This window comes from Pygoscelis adeliae, unplaced genomic scaffold, assembly GCF_000699105.1.
Source record: "Pygoscelis adeliae isolate BGI_AS28 unplaced genomic scaffold, ASM69910v1 Scaffold127, whole genome shotgun sequence".
Taxonomy (NCBI): Eukaryota; Metazoa; Chordata; class Aves; order Sphenisciformes; family Spheniscidae; genus Pygoscelis; species Pygoscelis adeliae.
In genome coordinates this window covers 5,532,119-5,551,293 of record NW_008825208.1, presented here as the reverse complement: position 1 = coordinate 5,551,293, position 19,175 = coordinate 5,532,119, and the positions used below count along the sequence as shown (strand labels likewise).

The 19,175-nt window shown below is 45.4% G+C and overlaps 1 protein-coding gene across 1 annotated transcript in view; it reads left to right on the top strand.

Moving 5' to 3' along the window:
* Positions 1-13,646, top strand: part of MUSK (muscle, skeletal, receptor tyrosine kinase) — a 55,012-nt gene extending 41,366 nt beyond the window's left edge. The window contains exons 12-18 of the mRNA XM_009328995.1: positions 2,661-2,726; positions 2,764-2,786; positions 3,118-3,277; positions 4,520-4,709; positions 5,027-5,218; positions 10,742-10,890; positions 12,970-13,646. Coding sequence (XP_009327270.1) covers positions 2,661-2,726; positions 2,764-2,786; positions 3,118-3,277; positions 4,520-4,709; positions 5,027-5,218; positions 10,742-10,890; positions 12,970-13,646 — 1,457 coding nt within the window. The remainder of the gene's footprint in view (positions 1-2,660; positions 2,727-2,763; positions 2,787-3,117; positions 3,278-4,519; positions 4,710-5,026; positions 5,219-10,741; positions 10,891-12,969) is intronic.
* Positions 13,647-19,175: the final 5,529 nt, after the last annotated feature.

Genomic DNA, 19,175 nt, shown 5'->3' with positions numbered 1-19,175 from the left:
GAGGCCCAGCCATCCCCCTCGGTGCTGCTGTGACTTCTGTCGGTCTCCCGCCCTGCTGCTGGTCACAGCTGAAACATGCACATGCAGCCCCTCCAACTGACATGCAACTGCAGTTTAAAGCTCAGCCACTGAACTTGTCCCATTGGAAAAAGGAAGAACAGTGCCTCCCTCCTGCCATGCTTCTGAGCAGATGAGGTCTGCAGATTTGGCAGTGGCAGGCAGGCACCTTCTGCGTGGAGAGAGAAAGTGAAAAAGGTGAAATCAAGATGGGGAATTTGTCTTTCATGGGAAGGCCTCAGCTCCACCCAGCCACCCAAGCCCCAGGCGTCCGGCGCTGCACACCTGGGAGACAAGCGCCTTAGCACCCTGTGGGTGCTCCAGCATCACTGCCCAATGCTTACAGCCTGCAGCTGCAGCCATCCCCTTCCTGGGGAAAGGAGCACGAGGGAGGGATGCCAGCAAATGAGTGGTGCGTTCATGGGATGATTTCAGCCCCCTCTTGGATGTTTGCAAGTTTAGGACATGGCATCTGTCTCCTGTGTAAACGTGTGACCTTTTTCTTCAGCTTTCACAGTATTTTCCCAGGGTGGCATTCCACAGATATGTACTATTTGGTCATGAATCAAGGAGACATAACAGTAACATTTTAGCGATAGTGCCCCCTCCCCCTCTTTTTTACTTTAGAGTCACTGTTAATTGCACAGAGGTTTGGGAAGCATGAACTGAACTGTTTTCTAGCTTGCCCATCAAAGTTTTTCATTAAAGCCCAGTTGGACCACCTTTATTATTCCCTCTGTCCTCATTGTAGCAAGACTGCGCATGAGAGCACCTGCATTTTCCAAGCCACCAAGGACCCAGGGGTGCTTCCTTAGTGTTGCTGTTGCCCCTAAAGCTCTACACATTGCTCCTCTAAGGTGTCACACTGATGTTTATGTTAGATCTGCGCAAAAATTTTTTTCATGTTGGTTACTAGCTCAGTCATGAGGCAGGTTTCAGGCATTGCTTTCCTTGCCTTTGAATGCGAGGCATTTAAAATGCTGGGCTCAGACACACAACTGTGTTCTAGGGCAGCTTAACAAGATTTTACACCTCTGCAGAGCTACAGGTGCTGGTCATGTTGGGGCTGCTAGCTGGTTGCAGGTGTGAGACATAACATGGTAGCTCACATATCAACCAAAGAAGTCCAAGTTAGAGCATTTTGCTTTGCATTTGTGATGGGTTAAGTGTGCTCATGAAGTCCACGGCCATTCCTATACTGAGGTGTTTGCGTGCCTTAGGCTATAGGAACTTGATCCTGTGTTCAAGCTCACTCACCTGGAGCAAACATTGTCATGGTGGTGTTTCGACCTACTCATGTGTAGTGCCTGGTGCCTGGTGAAAGTTCAGAAAGCTAAGGGTCTATAAAAGACCCATAACTGTAATCCTGAGTGCAGTGGGTGATGCAAGAAGAAAAGAGCAGGTAGTCATCGTGATGCATTTACTATGTTCCTCCTACAGGAGAAATAGGACAATCCGCAAGGATAAATTAAAACACATGGCCTTTGTCTCAAACTTGGATCAAAACTTATACAAAGCTTTCATGAAGCTGAAAAAGATTTGCTTAAAAAAATCTTTATATTAGAACAGGTCAGGTTTCCTCCTGTTTTTTTTTTTTTTTCTGAGCTGCAAGTTTAAGAACACAATAGAAAAGAAAATTATGACAACAGTGTTTGCTGGCTTGATAATTTATCCAACAAAGTTAATAATGCAGTGGACCCTGATGCATGCCATCAGCCAGAATGTTAGCCCCTGGTCAGCAGAGTTTACATAAGATTAGCTAGCATGTGTTGAAGTGTGTAAGGCAGTATCTCCTCTGTTGTCTTCCTGCTTCCTAGATTATGCCAGCATGCATTGAAGTCTCTTATGAGGACAGGTGGTGTCTACATTTATGTTTTGGGAAGATATTCCTGCAGTAAAAGTCCTCTCAAGATTTTCTGCTTAATTTTTCTGCAGCTGGAGTAAGCCTTGTGTATGGAAAGTGAACTACACATTCTTCACTGTAAAGAACATTTTATACTGATACTATTCCTTCAGAACTGTAATTGCCTTCTGTGTGTGGTTTCCATACATGCTGGAAACCATAGGCTGTTTCCAAGCATTCAGTCTAAGAGGACAAGCACTGTACAGAGCCAGGGAGGAGGGATCGCACTGTGGGACTTTATGAATCCCAGTCCTCTGCTACCTACCCCAAGAGCATGGGTGTCTTCCTGTTAGTGCCCCTGTAGGAGTGTAGGCTGGGAATCATGCAACCAGTGCTGCAATTTGCCTTCTGCTTTGGTTTGGCATGGGTGGCTTCACCGTGGTTCTGCTCTGCACTTTCTGCGTGGAAACGCTGTGAACTGGGTACCTGCAGTGCAAACATCACAGGTGCATGGCCCATTTTCTCAATCTGAAAGAGTTGAGAAACTCAATCTGAGTTCCCTCTTTGAAGTTTTACCACATTGGATCTTATGTATTAAGCTCAAAATCCATTTAGGAGGAGGCTAAGGAGTTCCCTGCCTGCAGTTGTCTGGTCCTTTCATGTGCTTCAGATCTGTTGCTAATTGCCACATGCTCTCAGGTAGTGACATGAAGTTTACTCTTGTGAGTTCCTGCTGCAGGAGGTGTTTTTTTTTCCCCAGGGACTTGCTACAGCGGCAATGGCCAGTTTTACCAGGGCTGGGCCAACGTCACGGCTTTCGGGATTCCTTTCCACAGGGGGAGCGGCGAGGTGGGCAACCACGTCTTGCCAGAAGTGGAGCGACCAGGTGCGCATCAGTGTGAGACCCACCGAACAGAGAGCCATGCTTGAGGTCTGCTTTTCCAAAGAGCCGGGCAGCCCAGTCCCAGTAGAAGGGCTGAGCAGGGGACAGGTTGCCTTCATTCTTGAGTTCACTGGTGTTTCACACCCTCTTCATATTTTAATCTGCAAGTTCCCCTTCCCGTGGCAAGATGCGTTCTCTGTCATTCTGGCAGGCTACTGAAAGGCTGTTTTACCTCTGTCTTTCTTTGCTCCTTTGTTTTGTTTGGTTTTGTTTTGCTAATACCAGCAGGAAAAATTATACTGAAACACTAATCTAATTTGTTTCCTCCTTCAAGGCGCCCCATTTGCACAGGAGGACTCCTCAGGTTTTCCCTGAGCTGTCTGATGCTGAGAATTACTGCCGCAATCCAGGAGGTGAGAATGAACGTCCCTGGTGCTACACAAAAGACCCATCCGTGACCTGGGAATACTGCAGTGTGTCTCCCTGTGGAGATGGTAGGCAACTGTAATTTATGATTTCTGTCACTGTGGTTGTTTTGGGGCCATGGAAGGAGTTTGCATCCTGAGTGCTCACGGCTGTACCGATCTGTTCTGGACTCGGCCAGCCCTTGTTCTTCTCATAGATTCACTCAGCATCTTTAACCAGAAGGTTTAACATGCACCTTAAAGATGGGAAAATGAAGATAGGCAAATTGAGCACCTTGCTCCAGATTATCTTAAGACCAAAGGATGAAATCAAATTTCCTATGCTATTATGAGAAATGGATTTGCCACACTGTGTTTTGGGGAGTAGGTAGGGTTTCAGGCATATTTGCCAAAGTTGTTTTGCTTCTGGTGATTTTTTTCAATAATAAAAAACAATTCTAACTAAAAACAAATCTGAAAAAGATAGAAACATTTTTGCTCTGTGATGTTGAAACTAAGACTCTGTTATTTCTTGTTCAAGAACAGAACAATTTTTGAAACATATTTCATCCAAGATGCACAGTTTCTGGATCTCAGTGTTTGGAATTAAGACAATTCTGCTTGCACAAAGAACAGGGGTGCTGTGGACTTAAGGGAACACAAGTCAGTAACGGTTAACTGGCCTTAAAAAGAACAGTTTAAATTCCTTTCTGTTCTTAATCATTGCATGCACAGATTAGCATTTTCTAGAATGTCTTGGAAAGTACTCAGCAGGTGGCTACCTGAATATTATTTTTTTTTCCTAATGATACAGCCAAATGTACTTTACACAAATTTACCGTATTTGCCCCATGAAGACACTGAGATGCAGATTGTTGGAGCCAAGGGGATATTGCAGGAAAATATCACTGGGTACTTACTTTGTCTTACGCTCCTCCCTGCAGATTCCTTTTAGGATACGTGATACATTGTGGTCCACATTGTAGACCATTGATCTTTCCCACTGCAGCCATTACTATATTTGAATACTGTTGAGAACATCAGATGTGATCTCCCATCTGTAACTCGTGCAAACATTCCTTACTAAAACTGTGTTCCCAGCTCAACTGTGTCTTGGCCTTTACCAGATCCTGGGTTTTCACATTTGGCAAGCAGAAATGGGTTTTGCTTCCTGCAAACCAGGCTTCCCTAGTATGGTCCTCTCATGCAGTCATACAGTTCTATCTGTAATGTCAGTAATTCCCAGGACTTCAGGCTGACTCTGTAAATACCTCTTGGAGAAAGCCCTATAACTAGCAGAGGCATAACCTTCTGATTTTGTTTGCATTACAGCATCGTTATCACTAGGAACAAGAAAACCAAATGGAGAGACTCCAGATCTCCCCCCTCCTCCTCCCTTTTCCCCTACATACTCCATGACTGTTATCATCTCAATCATCTCCAGCTTTGCCCTGGTGGCGATCCTTGGCATTGTCACCCTGGTTTGCTGCCGTCGGCGAAAGCAGTGGAAAAACAAAAAAAGGTAAAGCTCGGCAACAAATGCTGCTTTGAAAGAGGGCTTGCCTGCTTCTGCCCTGCGAAGGCCTGGTACTGGGGGAGCAGCTCTCCCTTTGCCTGTGGCATCCCAGTGCAAGCTCTGGCGAGTCCCTGTGCCAGAGCAGAATCTGGCCTGGCGGTTTTGGGGACATGGCATGACACCTTGCTGCAAGGCTCTTTCAACAGCCCTGCTGCACCTCCCTTTTCCGTCCTGGAAGAAACCAGCCCCAGCAGAGATGCAGCTAGTTATCTCCTGGTTGAGGGCTGTGCAGACACTGACTGAAAACTTCTCTGTTGTTTCAGGGAGTCAGAGACACCGACGCTCACCACTCTGCCCTCCGAACTCCTCCTGGACCGGCTGCATCCCAACCCGATGTACCAGCGGATGCCCCTTCTCCTCAATCCAAAATTGCTCAGTCTGGAGTATCCCAGGAACAATATTGAATATGTGAGAGATATCGGGGAAGGAGCATTTGGGAGAGTCTTCCAAGCAAGGTAAGCTGCCTGTGTGAGTCCTCTCTATCTGGAGGTACCTGGGAGAAATTGGCAGTTGGGCAACCACTTATCTGGGCACTGAAAATTCATTCACTCAAACCAAAATCAAATGCATGTGTACCAAATAGTACACTCAGGCTTGAATAATTGTTTCTGTTCACTGCTTTCTGTTGATATTTGTTAAACTTTTGCCACAAATGGCTCTCCTGTTCTTCTCTCTAGTGGATGCAATGTCTTACTCACATACCAAAGTCTGGTGTAAAAGCTTAGCTAAATTTATCATCACTGTTTTTGCCAAGAGTATTGCCTATGATATGTGACCTATTGTGAAATTCTTGCATTTCCCAGTTTTTGCAAACTGTCAGTGTGTGGTGTCCTCCATTATAATGCCAACACTGGCCAGTAATTACCACAGAGGGCAATGTGTCATGCTACAGTTAGGTCTTGTATCTGGAATCCAGTTTCCATTTGATTCAGTGGCACAACCAAACCAAACCAAAAATCCCCTAAAAATCCAACCCACTTAGGCCAATATTTTTGTGTGTGTGTGTCCCCTTTAGTTACTCACTTTTTATTCTTGGAATTTGCAGCCATTTTTGCCTGTTTTAAATTTAAGGTATTAGATGAGATCCTGGTTCTGTTAAATCTCACAGGAGGTGAGATCATGCACTTCTTCAAATGTGAAAAATGTTTCACTGAAAAACCCAGAGATTAACCCAGTCCTTCCTAGACCGAGGTGGATGGAGAGCATCTTGTTAGCCTTGACAGAGTCCGTAATTTCTGCAGAACAGTCTTTGGCCAGTATTGGTCTCCTCAGAAAATCCCATCCCCAAATTCCTGAAAGAAACTAGATAGACTGTCCAGTTCCATGTTTACTCAGGATAGTTTTCTTTGCCCTTTACAGTTAACAAGTCTGGGATGTGGCTGATTTTGTAGCTGTATCTGGAGTAGTGTATGATGACCTTAAAAAAAACAGGGGAGTATCAGTGTCCCACCCCAGGCCAAGACCTGCCTGGTGGGACTGCTCCCATTGACTTCAAAGACAAAGGACTCTCCTTGCAAAATGCAGTCATAATTGCAGATACTTTTAATGTTTATAGTTATGCTGTTGATGTATCTGCTAGGAAATGAGTTACGTGCAGGTTAAGTGTGTTAGAGCAGGGAAACAGTTTCAATAGCTGTGATGGATTTTTTTTCTAATGAAGGGATGCATTTTTTCTAATGGAAGAAATGCAGGCTTACTTGTCTTTAATACAGAGAGTGCTAAAATTAACAAAGTTTGAAGGGTGTGCAGTGGGAAAATCACAGATGCTTAGCCTGTGATTGATTGTTAGCCTGGATGGCAAAGCCAAATGCATCTGAGCTTGAAAGGAGAACAAGGCTGTAGGAACTGTGCCACAGCTGTGCTTGGGGGGCCAGGCACCAGCCAGCACAGGGGCATGGGGCAGCCCTTGTCCCAGCCTCAGCACAGTTCTTCAGATGCCCTGCAGAGTATCGCCTTCCACTCACGCGGCTGGGGTCTTCACTACGCTGCGGGTGCAGAAGCAGGGCAGGTGGTCTTCCTGCCAAGTGCTGCTTTGGCCCTGGGCTGGGAGCTTAAATATAATTTAAGTGCTGCACAGACCTTTCTGAGTTGGAAAAGACTCTCACCCACATCGAGCAGGACCTCTCAAAGGGCTTTCAAATGTCACTAAAGTGCTGGGTTAAGCAAGTGTTAAAGTGGTGTAGAGATTTTTTATGCAGCTTTCACCCACCCCAGTGCTGCAATTTCTTTTAATTAAAACTTTTTGTTATTGTCAGTGGAAACTGGGAGAAAAGAGAAGGGGAAAAAAAAAAAAAAGGAACACATCTTCTTAGCCAGCATTTGCGAAGTGGGGAGTACCATACCCTGCAAAATGCCTGCTCTCTGTGGCTCAGGGAAGGAGCCACAGAAATATTGCTTCTGAGGGGCTTCCTTGTTTTTATTAATATCTCTATCAAAATCCCTCCAAGGCCTTATATTTCCAGGGAATATTTAAGCCACTGGCATTTCTGTGCACCACTGGCAGATCAGCGCAGACTGCTGATCCAGTAGCGCCAGCTGTGCATCCCTCCAGGTTACCGAAGCTATCACAACTCAAATCATTGCCTTCCCATCTCAGATGGATAAAATGTACTTGTCTACGTGTGTTAAATGGACATCTCGAGCTAAGTTTAGCAGCCCTCCTACTTCTCCTGGTCTCATGTTTCTCTCTCTCCTGTAAACACAGCTCTGCGCACAGTGCCAGCGATGCCTTTGCCAGCTGGCTTGCTGTGAGTCCTGATTCAGTGTTTACTCATTCCTGGGTCAAGCAACATGTTAGGACAGGAAGCGTCTGGCTATCATTTACTAGCTTCTCCTGAAAGGCTGCCGTCTTCACAGGGGCAGCTTCACACTGGAAAGGATGAGGAAGTAACCAGTTACCCTAACAGATGTCCTTAAGACACGATTCAGGACCTGGCTAAGATCTGTCCCAACTGGGTCATGATGGCCAACTCAGGATCCTCTGTCCCAGGAGGACCACACTGGCCCCACGGGCCACCAGAACACCAGCCCTGTGTGGTTCAACACAGACCAGCATGGAAGTTTTCTTCCAGAGCTGGAGCTGCATGGTCCAGGCTAAGCCTGAAACGCAGAATTGCCTAAAAGCCTGGATGTGGGGTCTTTGCTAGCAGGCCAGTACACCCCCACTGCAAGGGCACAGCTTGTCATCTCTGCAAAAGAGACAAGGCTGTCCCTAAGGTTGGAGTTTCTCTGACAGAAGTCTCCTCATGTTCTTTCCAAGTGCAAAGGGTGTTTTTTTGACCTGCTGTCTCAAATATAGCTGAAAAACCGTGTGGATGTTAATTAAAAAAAACCACAGCAAAACGAGCCCCTGCCAATTCAGAGTACTCTCCAGCCCATGTACAAATTTATCCAAAGGATAGGGTAAAGATAGTTCTCCACCAGCCTCAGTAGATGTTAATTGCATCATTTAATGATCTAACAGAAGCTACCCAGCTGTGATGCTGAGGAAGATGGGGGACAGGACACAATCTCAAATACAGGTTCAAGCTGCTCCTTAGTTTTTTCACAGTTACTGCTCTGGAAAGAAAACCTGACTGGAAACTTAAAGCCAGGCACTCTCTGTAGGTAGGCTCGAGGCAGAATCCCTAACTGCACCGCTAGTTAGTTCTTTGAACGGCAGGTACCTAAAAGCAAAATGCTACCAGTGTTGCACAAATCCATTGATGGTGAAGAAGGAGAGGACAGCTGCTGTCCCTCCTGTGTGCAAAGAGTGGACATTTCTCCTAAGCATTTCATCAGGAGAGAGGAAACCCAAGGTACTTTCTGTTGATGCTCCCCAGTTCTAGAAGAAATTTACCTATTTTCTAGAAAACACTCCATGTTCTGGCCTGCCACCTGAATTGTCTTGGTCAATTTCAGAAGCAGCAGCTTCCCGTTGCTCCCCTGCAGATGTGCCTCTATCCCTTTGTGCAAAGACTGTCTTTTGGGCACCAAAGGGGTCAACTTCAACAGCTCTCTGCCAAGACTGCAAAAAGAGTTTGTCTCTGTTCCAGATCAGTATGATTTTCCCAGGTCTGCTAAGAAATGGGCTGAAGTAGCACATGAGTTACCAAGGGTGAAATTACTTTCTGTTGCCTGAAGGCCCATTAAAAGGCTTTGTGCGGCTTAATCTCACTTAAGTTACATTTACGTTAGTTTACATTACAGGATTTCAGTGAAGAGTAGATGGATGGGTGTACTTCAGGCTTTAGCCTGGGGTGAGTTTCTCGCTCTGAAGTATGCAAGATGGAGCTGTGCCTGCCCCTGCTTTGGCACTGCACTAGGTCTGCCAGCCAGTGATGAGTGGTAATCTGCAATGAGGCTGTTTGGAAGAGATAAAGGACCTCCTCTTTTTACTTTTAAATGCTCCACTGGTTTCTTCAGGTTGTTGCTGCTGACTTTCTCGAGCACTGAGATTAGACAGCAGCTGGTAGGTGCTGGTACTTCTCCCCTCCTACTAGACTGGAATCTTGCTGCCAGCACAAGGGAAGAAAAGGAAGACATTTTGCTATAATGGAAGCAGTAGTAGACAAGTGTGGAGTCTGCTTCTCTGCTCTGGCACACCAGACCTCCTTGCCCGAGCGTCTCAGCTGTGATCTGGCCACCTGTGAGATTCCTTTCTCAATGGGCACCCTGCCATCTTCTGACATTTGACATTTACAGCATCCAAGTGCAACTGTTGCAACTGCCATATGTCTGGAGTAGATGACAAGGAAATTGGAAGTTTGCTTTGGAAATCGGAACCTCCTCTTGGGGCTACTGAGCAGTAAAATAACCTGGCATTTGAGCAATGGGAGAGCAGTTGGGCCGGCATAGTAACATGACACATAAATGGGCACCACTCTCCATGGGCTCTGGCTGGCTACCTGTAAGGAGTGTGTTTTAACTGCAGGACCCCTGGGAAGAATTAGTGTGGGCAACAAAATGCACGTCTGAGGTTTGACGCATGTTTGAAGAGTGGAAAGTTACTCTTCTTTGGCAACAGCTACCCCTAAATCTTTGGCAAGCCCATCTAATTAAACCTGTTGAGGGTGCGGTGACCTGTGGATAAGAAAACAAAATGAGTCTGTTGCTCTAAGTCAGGAAGCTCTGTTTCCTATGGATTTGTGTCTCTAAGCTCTAGCTGAAGATTCACTAGTGTCTTAACATGGGTGTATTCACGCATTACCTTGTTCTTCAGGCAGGGCACGTGTAGGCTTTGGCTCTTCTGTCCTGTCACCTGTTTCCACAAAACTTGCAGGAGCATAACTATTTCCTAGACCTCAGCTCCACCGTGTTAAATTCAGCTGAAATTAGCTAATGGGTTTATAACTTCTTGAACTACAGGCACACGCACATGCCACACACAAACACACACAGAGAACAGTGGCAAAAGGCTATTTTCCTTACAAAGCCAGGGGAACATACTGTAATTGTTACTTTCACTCTAATAGTAGCCAGATGTACCAATGCCACCATTGTGCCAGGTATGGGACAAGATGCAGTGAAAAGAGGCTCTTTCTACATTTTCATATAAAATAGGTTTATTGTTATGTCTGGTAAGCTCAGTCATTACACCCCAAAAGCAAATTGTTGGATTGGAGTCCATCCTGCTCCATGAAGTTTTTGATGTGACCTCCAACCCAGGGAGACGTTATTGCTTACCAACCTGTTATTTATTTATCTCTTTACCAGTCATGGTAAAGAGTTTGTAAGCAGAAAGAACAGTGATCAAAAAAAGCTATACTGGATTTAGTACCCCATGAACTAAATTAAATGTCTCTGTACTATGCAATGCAAACATGCCTGAGAGGTGAAGATGGTCTTTCATGTTCCTTCAGTCGGTGCTGAGGCCTTCCACCTTTTTTTTTCTTCTTTCCTTTTTTCTGTCAGCCTATCCTTTTGCATCAGAAACAGAGCCTACATTTGGTGTGCATGCATCCATCACTGATGCTTTCCTTTCTCCCCTCTCCCTGCAGGGCCCCAGGGCTGCTGCCGTACGAGTCTTTCACAATGGTGGCGGTGAAAATGCTGAAGGAGGAAGCGTCCGCAGACATGCAGGCTGACTTTCAGAGGGAGGCAGCCCTCATGGCAGAGTTTGACAATCCGAATATCGTCAAGCTTTTAGGTATCTGAATGATGTGCCATGCATAGGGTACCACCTTCTGCAAATCTGCTGTGGGGTTGTTGGGGGTGCAGGGGTGAACACACTCGCATGACCGGCAATTAATGCAAATGGCAATGCTGGTGTCTTTTGCAACAGAAGATGCCTCTTGCAAAAGAGGTGAGCTTTTCTATGTGCCACTGCATGCTCTGCTAAATTGCCCACCAGAACAAGTCTCAAAATGTAGGTCTGATGCTGTTGCCTTAACAGGATGGTGCATCATAGTAAACCCTCCTTGTCCTGCATTGAGTATACTGTTGACCATCTTGCTGCCTAGCTCTGCTTCTGGCTTAATAACATTGGCACAGATGTCTTACAGGGAAGGCACGAGCTTCCTGGAGCTGTGATTTATTTTGTGGGTACTTAAAAAAAACAGGAACAAGTCTTGTTAGTTTTATGGGTCCCACTTACTATTGTGATGTCTGAACACTCACCAGCACTAAAAAAAACAAAATGAAACAAATAAACAAAAAAAGCTAACCACAAAAATGGTCTCTTCCTTCCCTTCCCAGCTGAAAGGAAACCCTGGTTTATTGGGTTTTTTAGAAAGTCTTGATGCTGCAGCTTGGCTAATAGGGCATTCTTCTGTGAAGAAAGCTGGTGACCAAATTTTATTTCAGTAAATTTTCAGTTTTTGACTGAAGTAGATGTTGCTAGCCACCTTCACCTGGCAATCCTGCTCTAAGTTGTTGTATGCAGGTCTGATCCCTGTGAACAGGCAGCTGAGATCTTCATTAATTTCAATAGGAAGTTCCACAAAATTTGGAAATAGATAGATTCCAGTTTGGGGAAATCTGGGTTGATACAAGTACTTTGGCTACAGAAACAAAAAAGCAGGAAATGCCCCAAACTCAAATAAACATTGTGTTTATTGTCAACACACTTTAGGTCAGGAAAGGGCAAAGGTGCAGGAACAAACTAGTTTCACATCATGGGCGTGTGGATAAAACAGCCATGTTGTTGAAGACAGCTTAGATGATAAAGCTCTCATATACACTCCTCATGCTTGTCAGATCCTGATTTTATCACATGGGGAACAGCTATCTGTTTCTCCTCAGAGATTCAAGTGTTAGGTCATAAACAAGAATTTCAGATTTCACAATAAGTTGGATCACCAATTGCTAAATAATGGCCCTAAGAAAGAAAAACACATACATTTTAAATGCTGGCTTTTGGTGGTTGGCAATTTAATAATAGGCACACAAATGTTTTTGCCATATCACCATATGCTGAGTAAAACTGGTGGGAGTGGTGTCCTGTACTGATGCTGGCCCCCAGTAAAGCTGGTGTAGGGCCAAGCATGTGCCCTTCAGTGGGACTAGGTTCTGCATCCATCAGATATGACAAATCTCTCCTTTCTGGTATCTGTTTTTTCTTTGTCTTTCTTTCATTTTTGAGTATCTGTCATGGCAAAAGCAATTTCTGTAACCAACATCTTTTGCATGAGCTCTTAAATAAAAAAGAAAAAGCAAGAAGAAGTTGTAGTGGGAGTGTCTTTGCATTTGAAGTATCCCACTGAACCCTTGGACATGCCTTTTGTGATTTCTTCTGAAGTCTTCCTGCATATGTGTAGCCCCTACACCCATTACAGTATAAGTACAATAATTACAACAAACAAAAGAATTAAAAAATACTGTGATCAGAACTATAAAGTTTACTTCCTGACAGTATGTCCTTCCAGTTGCACCAAGGAAGAGGCAATACTTCTGTTAATGCCAACTTAAGCAGGATTGGGGTCTTAATTAAACATTAATTAAGTGTATCTTTTTCCTGGGATATCCAGACAAATCAGGCAACTGCATGACTTGTTAGCATCTCCCACAGAGCTCAGCATTAGATCCCTGCTAAAGGAGCTTCAAAGACACAAAGGGATGCATGCAAACTTGATGGTATTTGCATGCTTCACCTTTCTCTCTGTCCCTTTATGCATTGTTGAAAGTCTCCTCTTTGTGTAAATATTTTTGGATTTTTTTGGTTTTGCACAACAGAACCCTCTGTCTTTGCTACTCAAATGACCTGCGTGGTGCATCTATCTTCTTCCAGGTGTGTGTGCTGTTGGGAAACCGATGTGCCTGCTGTTCGAGTACATGGCCTACGGGGATCTCAACGAGTACCTGCGTGACCGCTCGCCCCGCAACCTCTGCAGCCTGGTGCACAGTAGTCTGGACGCACGGATCCGCCTCCCCAACCCCCTGGCGCTGTGCTGCACCAGCCAGCTCTGCATTGCCAAGCAGGTGGCTGCCGGCATGGCGTACCTCTCTGAGCGCAAGTTTGTCCACCGTGATTTGGCTACTAGAAACTGCCTGGTGGGGGAGAACATGGTGGTCAAAATCGCTGATTTTGGTCTCTCAAGGAACATGTATTCAGCCGACTATTACAAAGCAAATGAGAACGACGCCATCCCTATCCGCTGGATGCCCCCTGAGTCCATTTTCTACAACCGCTACACCACAGAGTCTGACGTGTGGGCCTACGGGGTGGTGCTATGGGAGATCTTCACCTATGGCATGCAGCCCTACTATGGGATGGCTCATGAGGAGGTCATCTACTATGTGAGGGATGGGAATGTCCTCTCCTGCCCGGACAATTGTCCCCTGGAGCTCTACAACCTGATGCGCCTCTGTTGGAGCAAGCTGCCTGCTGACCGGCCAGGCTTTGCCAGCATCCACCGCATCTTGGAGCGCATGTACGAGAGGGCCGTGGCCACTCCGTCAGTCTGAGGGGTGTGCTGGGGGGTCCCCCATGTCCACCTGTCCAGACTGACTCAGACCGGCCCACGGGCTCCCGAGCAGCGGCTCCATGCAAAGCCCTGTTTTAGGGGAACAAGAAACAGCTTGTCCCTCTGCCAAGCAAGAAGTGTGGACTGCACCCCCCTACGGTGGGCTTTACCTTCCTTAGTGGGACTATACCTCCCAAATGAGAGGGCTGAGCCCTGGCCACCAAGCCTGGACTCCTCGGGTTGGCAAGGGTGCTGGCCATGCTAACTCCGTACCTATATTAGGCATTTCCAGGAGCACAGAGTTCCCCAGGGAAAACAAACCAATGTTTTGCTGGTGGCACTTCCCTTCCTAACAGGTCCCTCCGTGTCCTTCTGTATTTACGCTCTTGGCTTTTAGCTTTTTCTTCCCTTCCTCATGTGTTTTCAAGTATTATTTAAAAAAAAAAAAAGATTGCAGAATTCAATCTTTTTGGGGATACTTTTTACTATTTTATTTTGCATACTAACTTACTTTTGTAGAAAAAGGATGTTTCTGAAGCCATAGGCCACTTTCTTTTTCCTTTTAACTTCCACTTCCCCTTTGACATTCATGAACATAACATTGACAGAGTCAAAACAGGAGCCTGCAGGACCACTGGCAGCCACCTGCATCTCGTGTTACGTGGATGAGCAAACTCCTGTCAAGCACAGAGCCTTACATTTTCAAAAGTGGGAAGTCCACAGTGAGGTTCATCTGATGTTAAGATCTCACCCAAAAGCTTGCCTCAAGCATTGCAGCCCATCTTTTCTGCTTTCCCCTGCAACAAATCCATTTGGTGCCAAGGGAAAAATTCAGCACAAAGGCCTGATCCTGCGCCTGGTAGGTCTCCAAGGAGTATTTATTTGCCTCTGCCTTCAGTATGGTCCTCACTGCGCCGAGAGCAGGGAGAAACACAGCCCCTCTTGCAGAAATGTGGCAGGTTATGTTACTTATTTCTCTCCTTTTCTCTCCTATCTTTGCCTCCTGTTTCTGGTTTTCCTTTCCTGACAGCAGCTCCTAACCCCTGTAATCTCCACTGCAACATCTGCTGGCCACCTTGGCCATCGGTGGCCTTCAGAGACAACCTGCCAGTTAGAAGAAGGTGGAAAAAGGGGGAGTTCACACTCCACACGAAGTGTTGCAGACTGTCCATCTGCAGGGCAAAGATGAGACTGCCTTGGTTACATATGGTCCACAGCCCGCCTCCGAACACCAAATGTCTGCTAAAAGTTCTCCACATTGTAATGGATACTTCAGAGAAATTGTGTGCCTCTGAGGACAGGTTTTACCTTTTAGTTCCTTGGGCGGTGAGGAGCAGTTGTCCCAGAGCCTCATCGCTGTTACGAAATATAGCTGGAGGCAGGGATGTGCATTATCCCCACAGAGCAGGAGCACCAGTGAGTGAGCAGTTGGTGTGGCTTCCGTAACTGAGACACACTGGTTGAGTCTATCCAAGAAACAGCGGTGGAGAGCAGCCATCTGTAGGGCTACCAGGAGTAGCCTTGGTTTCTGAAAAATAAGCTTGAAAAGCCCTGCTAACCATTACAAAGAACAAAACTACCTTCCTCTACTGTTTTCCTATAATGTGAGCTAATCTCTGCTACATCATAACGTTATCTTTTTTTTTTTTTTTTTTTTTTTGTTTTAAATAACCATAGTTCATTCTGGTTATGGCCAAAAGAGCATAGTTTAGTGTTTTCAGACCACTGGTGCCAATTTCACTTGAAGCAAAGAGCTCGCAACTACCCAAGACAGTGGGAAGAAAGAGGAAGCTCTGCTTGGGCTGCAAAACATTAAAATGCTAAAAATGCTTGCATATCTGCACAGTGAGTGCAAAATGACCAGTGCTGTCTTAATCATTTAGCAGTCCTACCAGTCCTACCATCATGCTACTATGACACAACAGTTTACTGATCTGGATGCTCGAAGTCTGGGCGCTCCCCCCCCCCCCCCCCTCCTTGAGAACCCCAGAGCCCTCAATTTAAATAAAATAATTACTGGAGATCCTTACATGGCTCCTGTTACCACATTATGACCACCTCACAGTCCTCAGCATTAAATTCTGTCAGGTTTTTTCAGCTACCTGGCTGTCCTCCCTGTGGCAGGCGTGAGGAGGTGAGTCTGGAGGTATGGGGGGTGCGCTGCATCCCCAGCTGAGCAGAGGTGCCTGCAGCCTCTGCTGAGATGAGCCCCAGTGCACAGCCCAGCAGCTGCTCCATCTCTGTAAACGGAGGGTGCAAATTCCAGAGCCTTGCAGTGTTCGCGGCAGCAGGGGTTTTGTCACTCTCTTTAGAGAGGGCAGGGTCAGACCTTGTATGTGGGTAGCGGTGTGGGTCCAGGTACCCAGCACCTCCTCCTAATGTGGAAAGCATCTTACACCAAGCAAAGGGCACCAGGACAGGTTGTAAAACCTGCACCATGTGCTACTGTGAACAAACACCCCCATTTACAGTCTGAAGGACAGTCTGCCTCTCTGCCTTCTAGGATCCCAGTGCTGGCTTCAGTCGCTCGCTCTCCATTTCCCCCAGCTAGACTGCTTTGAAACCATGATCATGGTTTTCTTCTCATTTTCATGTCGAATGAAGTTAGATGCCTGTAATGCCATGTGCTATGAAGTTTCTCTCACTTTCTTTGTGAAAGAAGGACTCCCACAAACTCAGAAGGGTAGCCCTTTTCATTGCACTTTCCTAGCTCAAATCCTTCTCTCAGTGACCCCATGTTCAGGTCAAGGTGGGCCTGCAGTTATAAAAGAGTGGAAAATTTGGTTTTCCTCATCAAGCATTCCAGCCTTTGCATTATAAGCATGCATTAAAATGTGTGGTAGTGAATGACGGCAGGTCGGGATGGAAAATGCTTCCTGTGTCATAAAAGGAAAGAGATCATTTCAAGATCGACTCACAGAGAATCTCTCTGCAGCATGCTCTCCAAGGATGATAATCACTTTTGCGTCGTGATCCAGCAGGAGGGCTTAGCACCTAAATGGTGATGTCCTTTGAGGATTAAATGGTAGACAGACCTTCTGCTGCCTTGGTGCGTAGCTGGATTTTACCCTGAGAGTTTCCTCCTGTTGTACACTTTTCAGCTTGCTAAAAGCTGGAGGTTGAATTGCTTTAACGATTTGCCTTCTTTCACAGCTTTCTTTTCTCCTCCTTTTCTTTGAGACTTCTGCTTTCTTCAGTGTATGTTGTACAGTGTGCTACTCCAGAGACTTCTAGACTTTCTGTATATCTATCGCATAACTCAAATTATTTTGAATGGGAGTAAACAAAGAGATTGTGAGAGAGTAGAATAGAAAGGAAAATTTGTTACTCAAAAAGTTGTTTGGAGAAAAAAATAATTTGCAGTCTTTAGTTTGGATTTATAATTCCTGCAGAGAAAGAGGATGAATCAAAAATGAACATTTTTGGCACTTTGATTCCCATTCCCACTGATGGCAGAGGAAGCCTTGCAGTCAGTGGCACTGGATGAGAACCCTGAGGAGAAGAGGAGGATTTGCAGCACATTTGGTGTACCCATTCCCTCTGCAAGTCCCCTGCCTAGAGCATTTGCAGCACGTACAGAACTTTATCCTGGATGACATATTGTGAAATCTGATCAGCCAAACAGCACAGAAATCCTCTCATGTTTCTGCGACTCTGTTTAACAGTTGCATTTAAAATGCATGTTAAAAGCATAAATTCCATAACTGATTGGACACTGCCTGCAACACGATCAAATTTTGTTTAGAGGAACTGCCTCTCAAACACATTGTGGACTAAACTTAACTGTCTGGTCTCATTTCTCCAAGGGTATATAATAATTATTATTCTGTGATTGTTTGTTACACATTTCACGAATGATGGCTTTGAAAGACATCCCAAGCAGAGATGTACATTTCTCATTATCCCAGCCTGTGTAACTCATGTGTGCAATATTTTATAGAATAAAGAGATATCAGAAAAGGATAATACATATTCTGATATGTCTGTTCTCTTCCTCCTCCAGCACTGTATTTGTTTCTGAAAATGGTTGCATTTCATTTTATTAAAACAGCTTTATTACAGCTTTAATATCACAGTGGTTATACTGTAGGCAATTGCAGTTGTAAGTTAGCCTATTATGTGCGCTCAAAGGCATGTTGTTTTGATGTGTTAAATTGGGTGCTATAGGAACACATTAAAAGACTATAGACTGAATGAGACGCTTCGAACGAAGAAGCCGGTCAGGTTGCTCTGGAGGAGGCCGTTTTGCAGGACGGTGTCCAGGTCAGAGTGGGAGAGCGCTGGGCTCTCAGCGCGACGGGTCCCTGTGCTGACACTAAGGATGTGAGAAGAAGAAAAGGAGGGTGTTTTTACAGCAGTGTGGGTTGGAGTCCTTTGACCACTTTCCCAATGTGAAAGATGTCTCATGTAGGTGGGAATGACATCTGCCTCCCTCCTGATTTCTGCTGGCATTTGTGCCTGGATTCCGATCTCACGCCTAGATGTGCTGGGAATTAAAGTGCGGTATAAAATCAAAATGGAATTGAGTTTGCTATCTATAGAACACAGCTGAGAAAAGTTTGTCACTGATTGGTTTATATAAAAAGTCATAAATCCTTTTTCTGCACATGATTCTTGAACATGAACTCATTCAGTAAGTCTATGGGAATTTTAACTATTTTAAAATTCATTGCAAATATTTGACAATCAGAACTGGGGAGTAAAACCAAATTTCCTGACTACAATTAGCCAGGCAAACCATGAAGTACATTCTTTCTTTTTTTGTCCAAATACAATGTAAAATGTTTTCTGCAAATAGTCTTGCTTGAAATCTTAGGGGAAAAAAAAGTGTTTTGTAAATATTATCCTCACTGAGAAAGTCAATAATGAACTAGGAAAATAGTTACTTTTTGCCTTTCAATTGGGGTGAATAATATTAAAAGGGTTGGCTCTTAGATGCCGAGCTTTTTCAGGGTGCAAGGAGAAGTGGGACCCTCATTTCCCATCACAAAACCAAGTGGTATTTGAATCTTTAGAGACACAGGTTTTTAGCCCGGCCTAAAAGGTTGACCCTATGACAGAACCCATCGTCTTCAGCAGCGTGATCACTGCCAGGCTCCCCTCCCTCCAGACCCCCCCTGAGATCACCTGAACTGGCCAGCACAAGCGGACGTCCCCAGCGTCATGAGTCACCCTGAGTATTTTGGGTAGTACAGTGGTAACAGCGGCCGTCCTGCGTGAAGCAATGAGAGTAACACGTGGCTGGGGAGAGCAGAAGCGTGTAATGGATTATTTAATTTTCTTTGTGTTCTCATGAGTGCAGATGCCTGCATTTGTGTGTGTGTGTGTGTATGGGAATGGTCAGGGTGAGGAAGCACGCTTTGGGGGAGGGGAGAAAGAGGTTTCACTCAGTCCTTTGTGCAAATTTCTCCTTGCGTCTTTCAAAACCTTCACTTCACCCATTTCCATGCTGTTTAAAACTCATCTTCAGCTGGACGTAATGACATCTTGCTTCGTCAAAGGAAACTTGAGGTCCTAAGAGGCCTTTGCA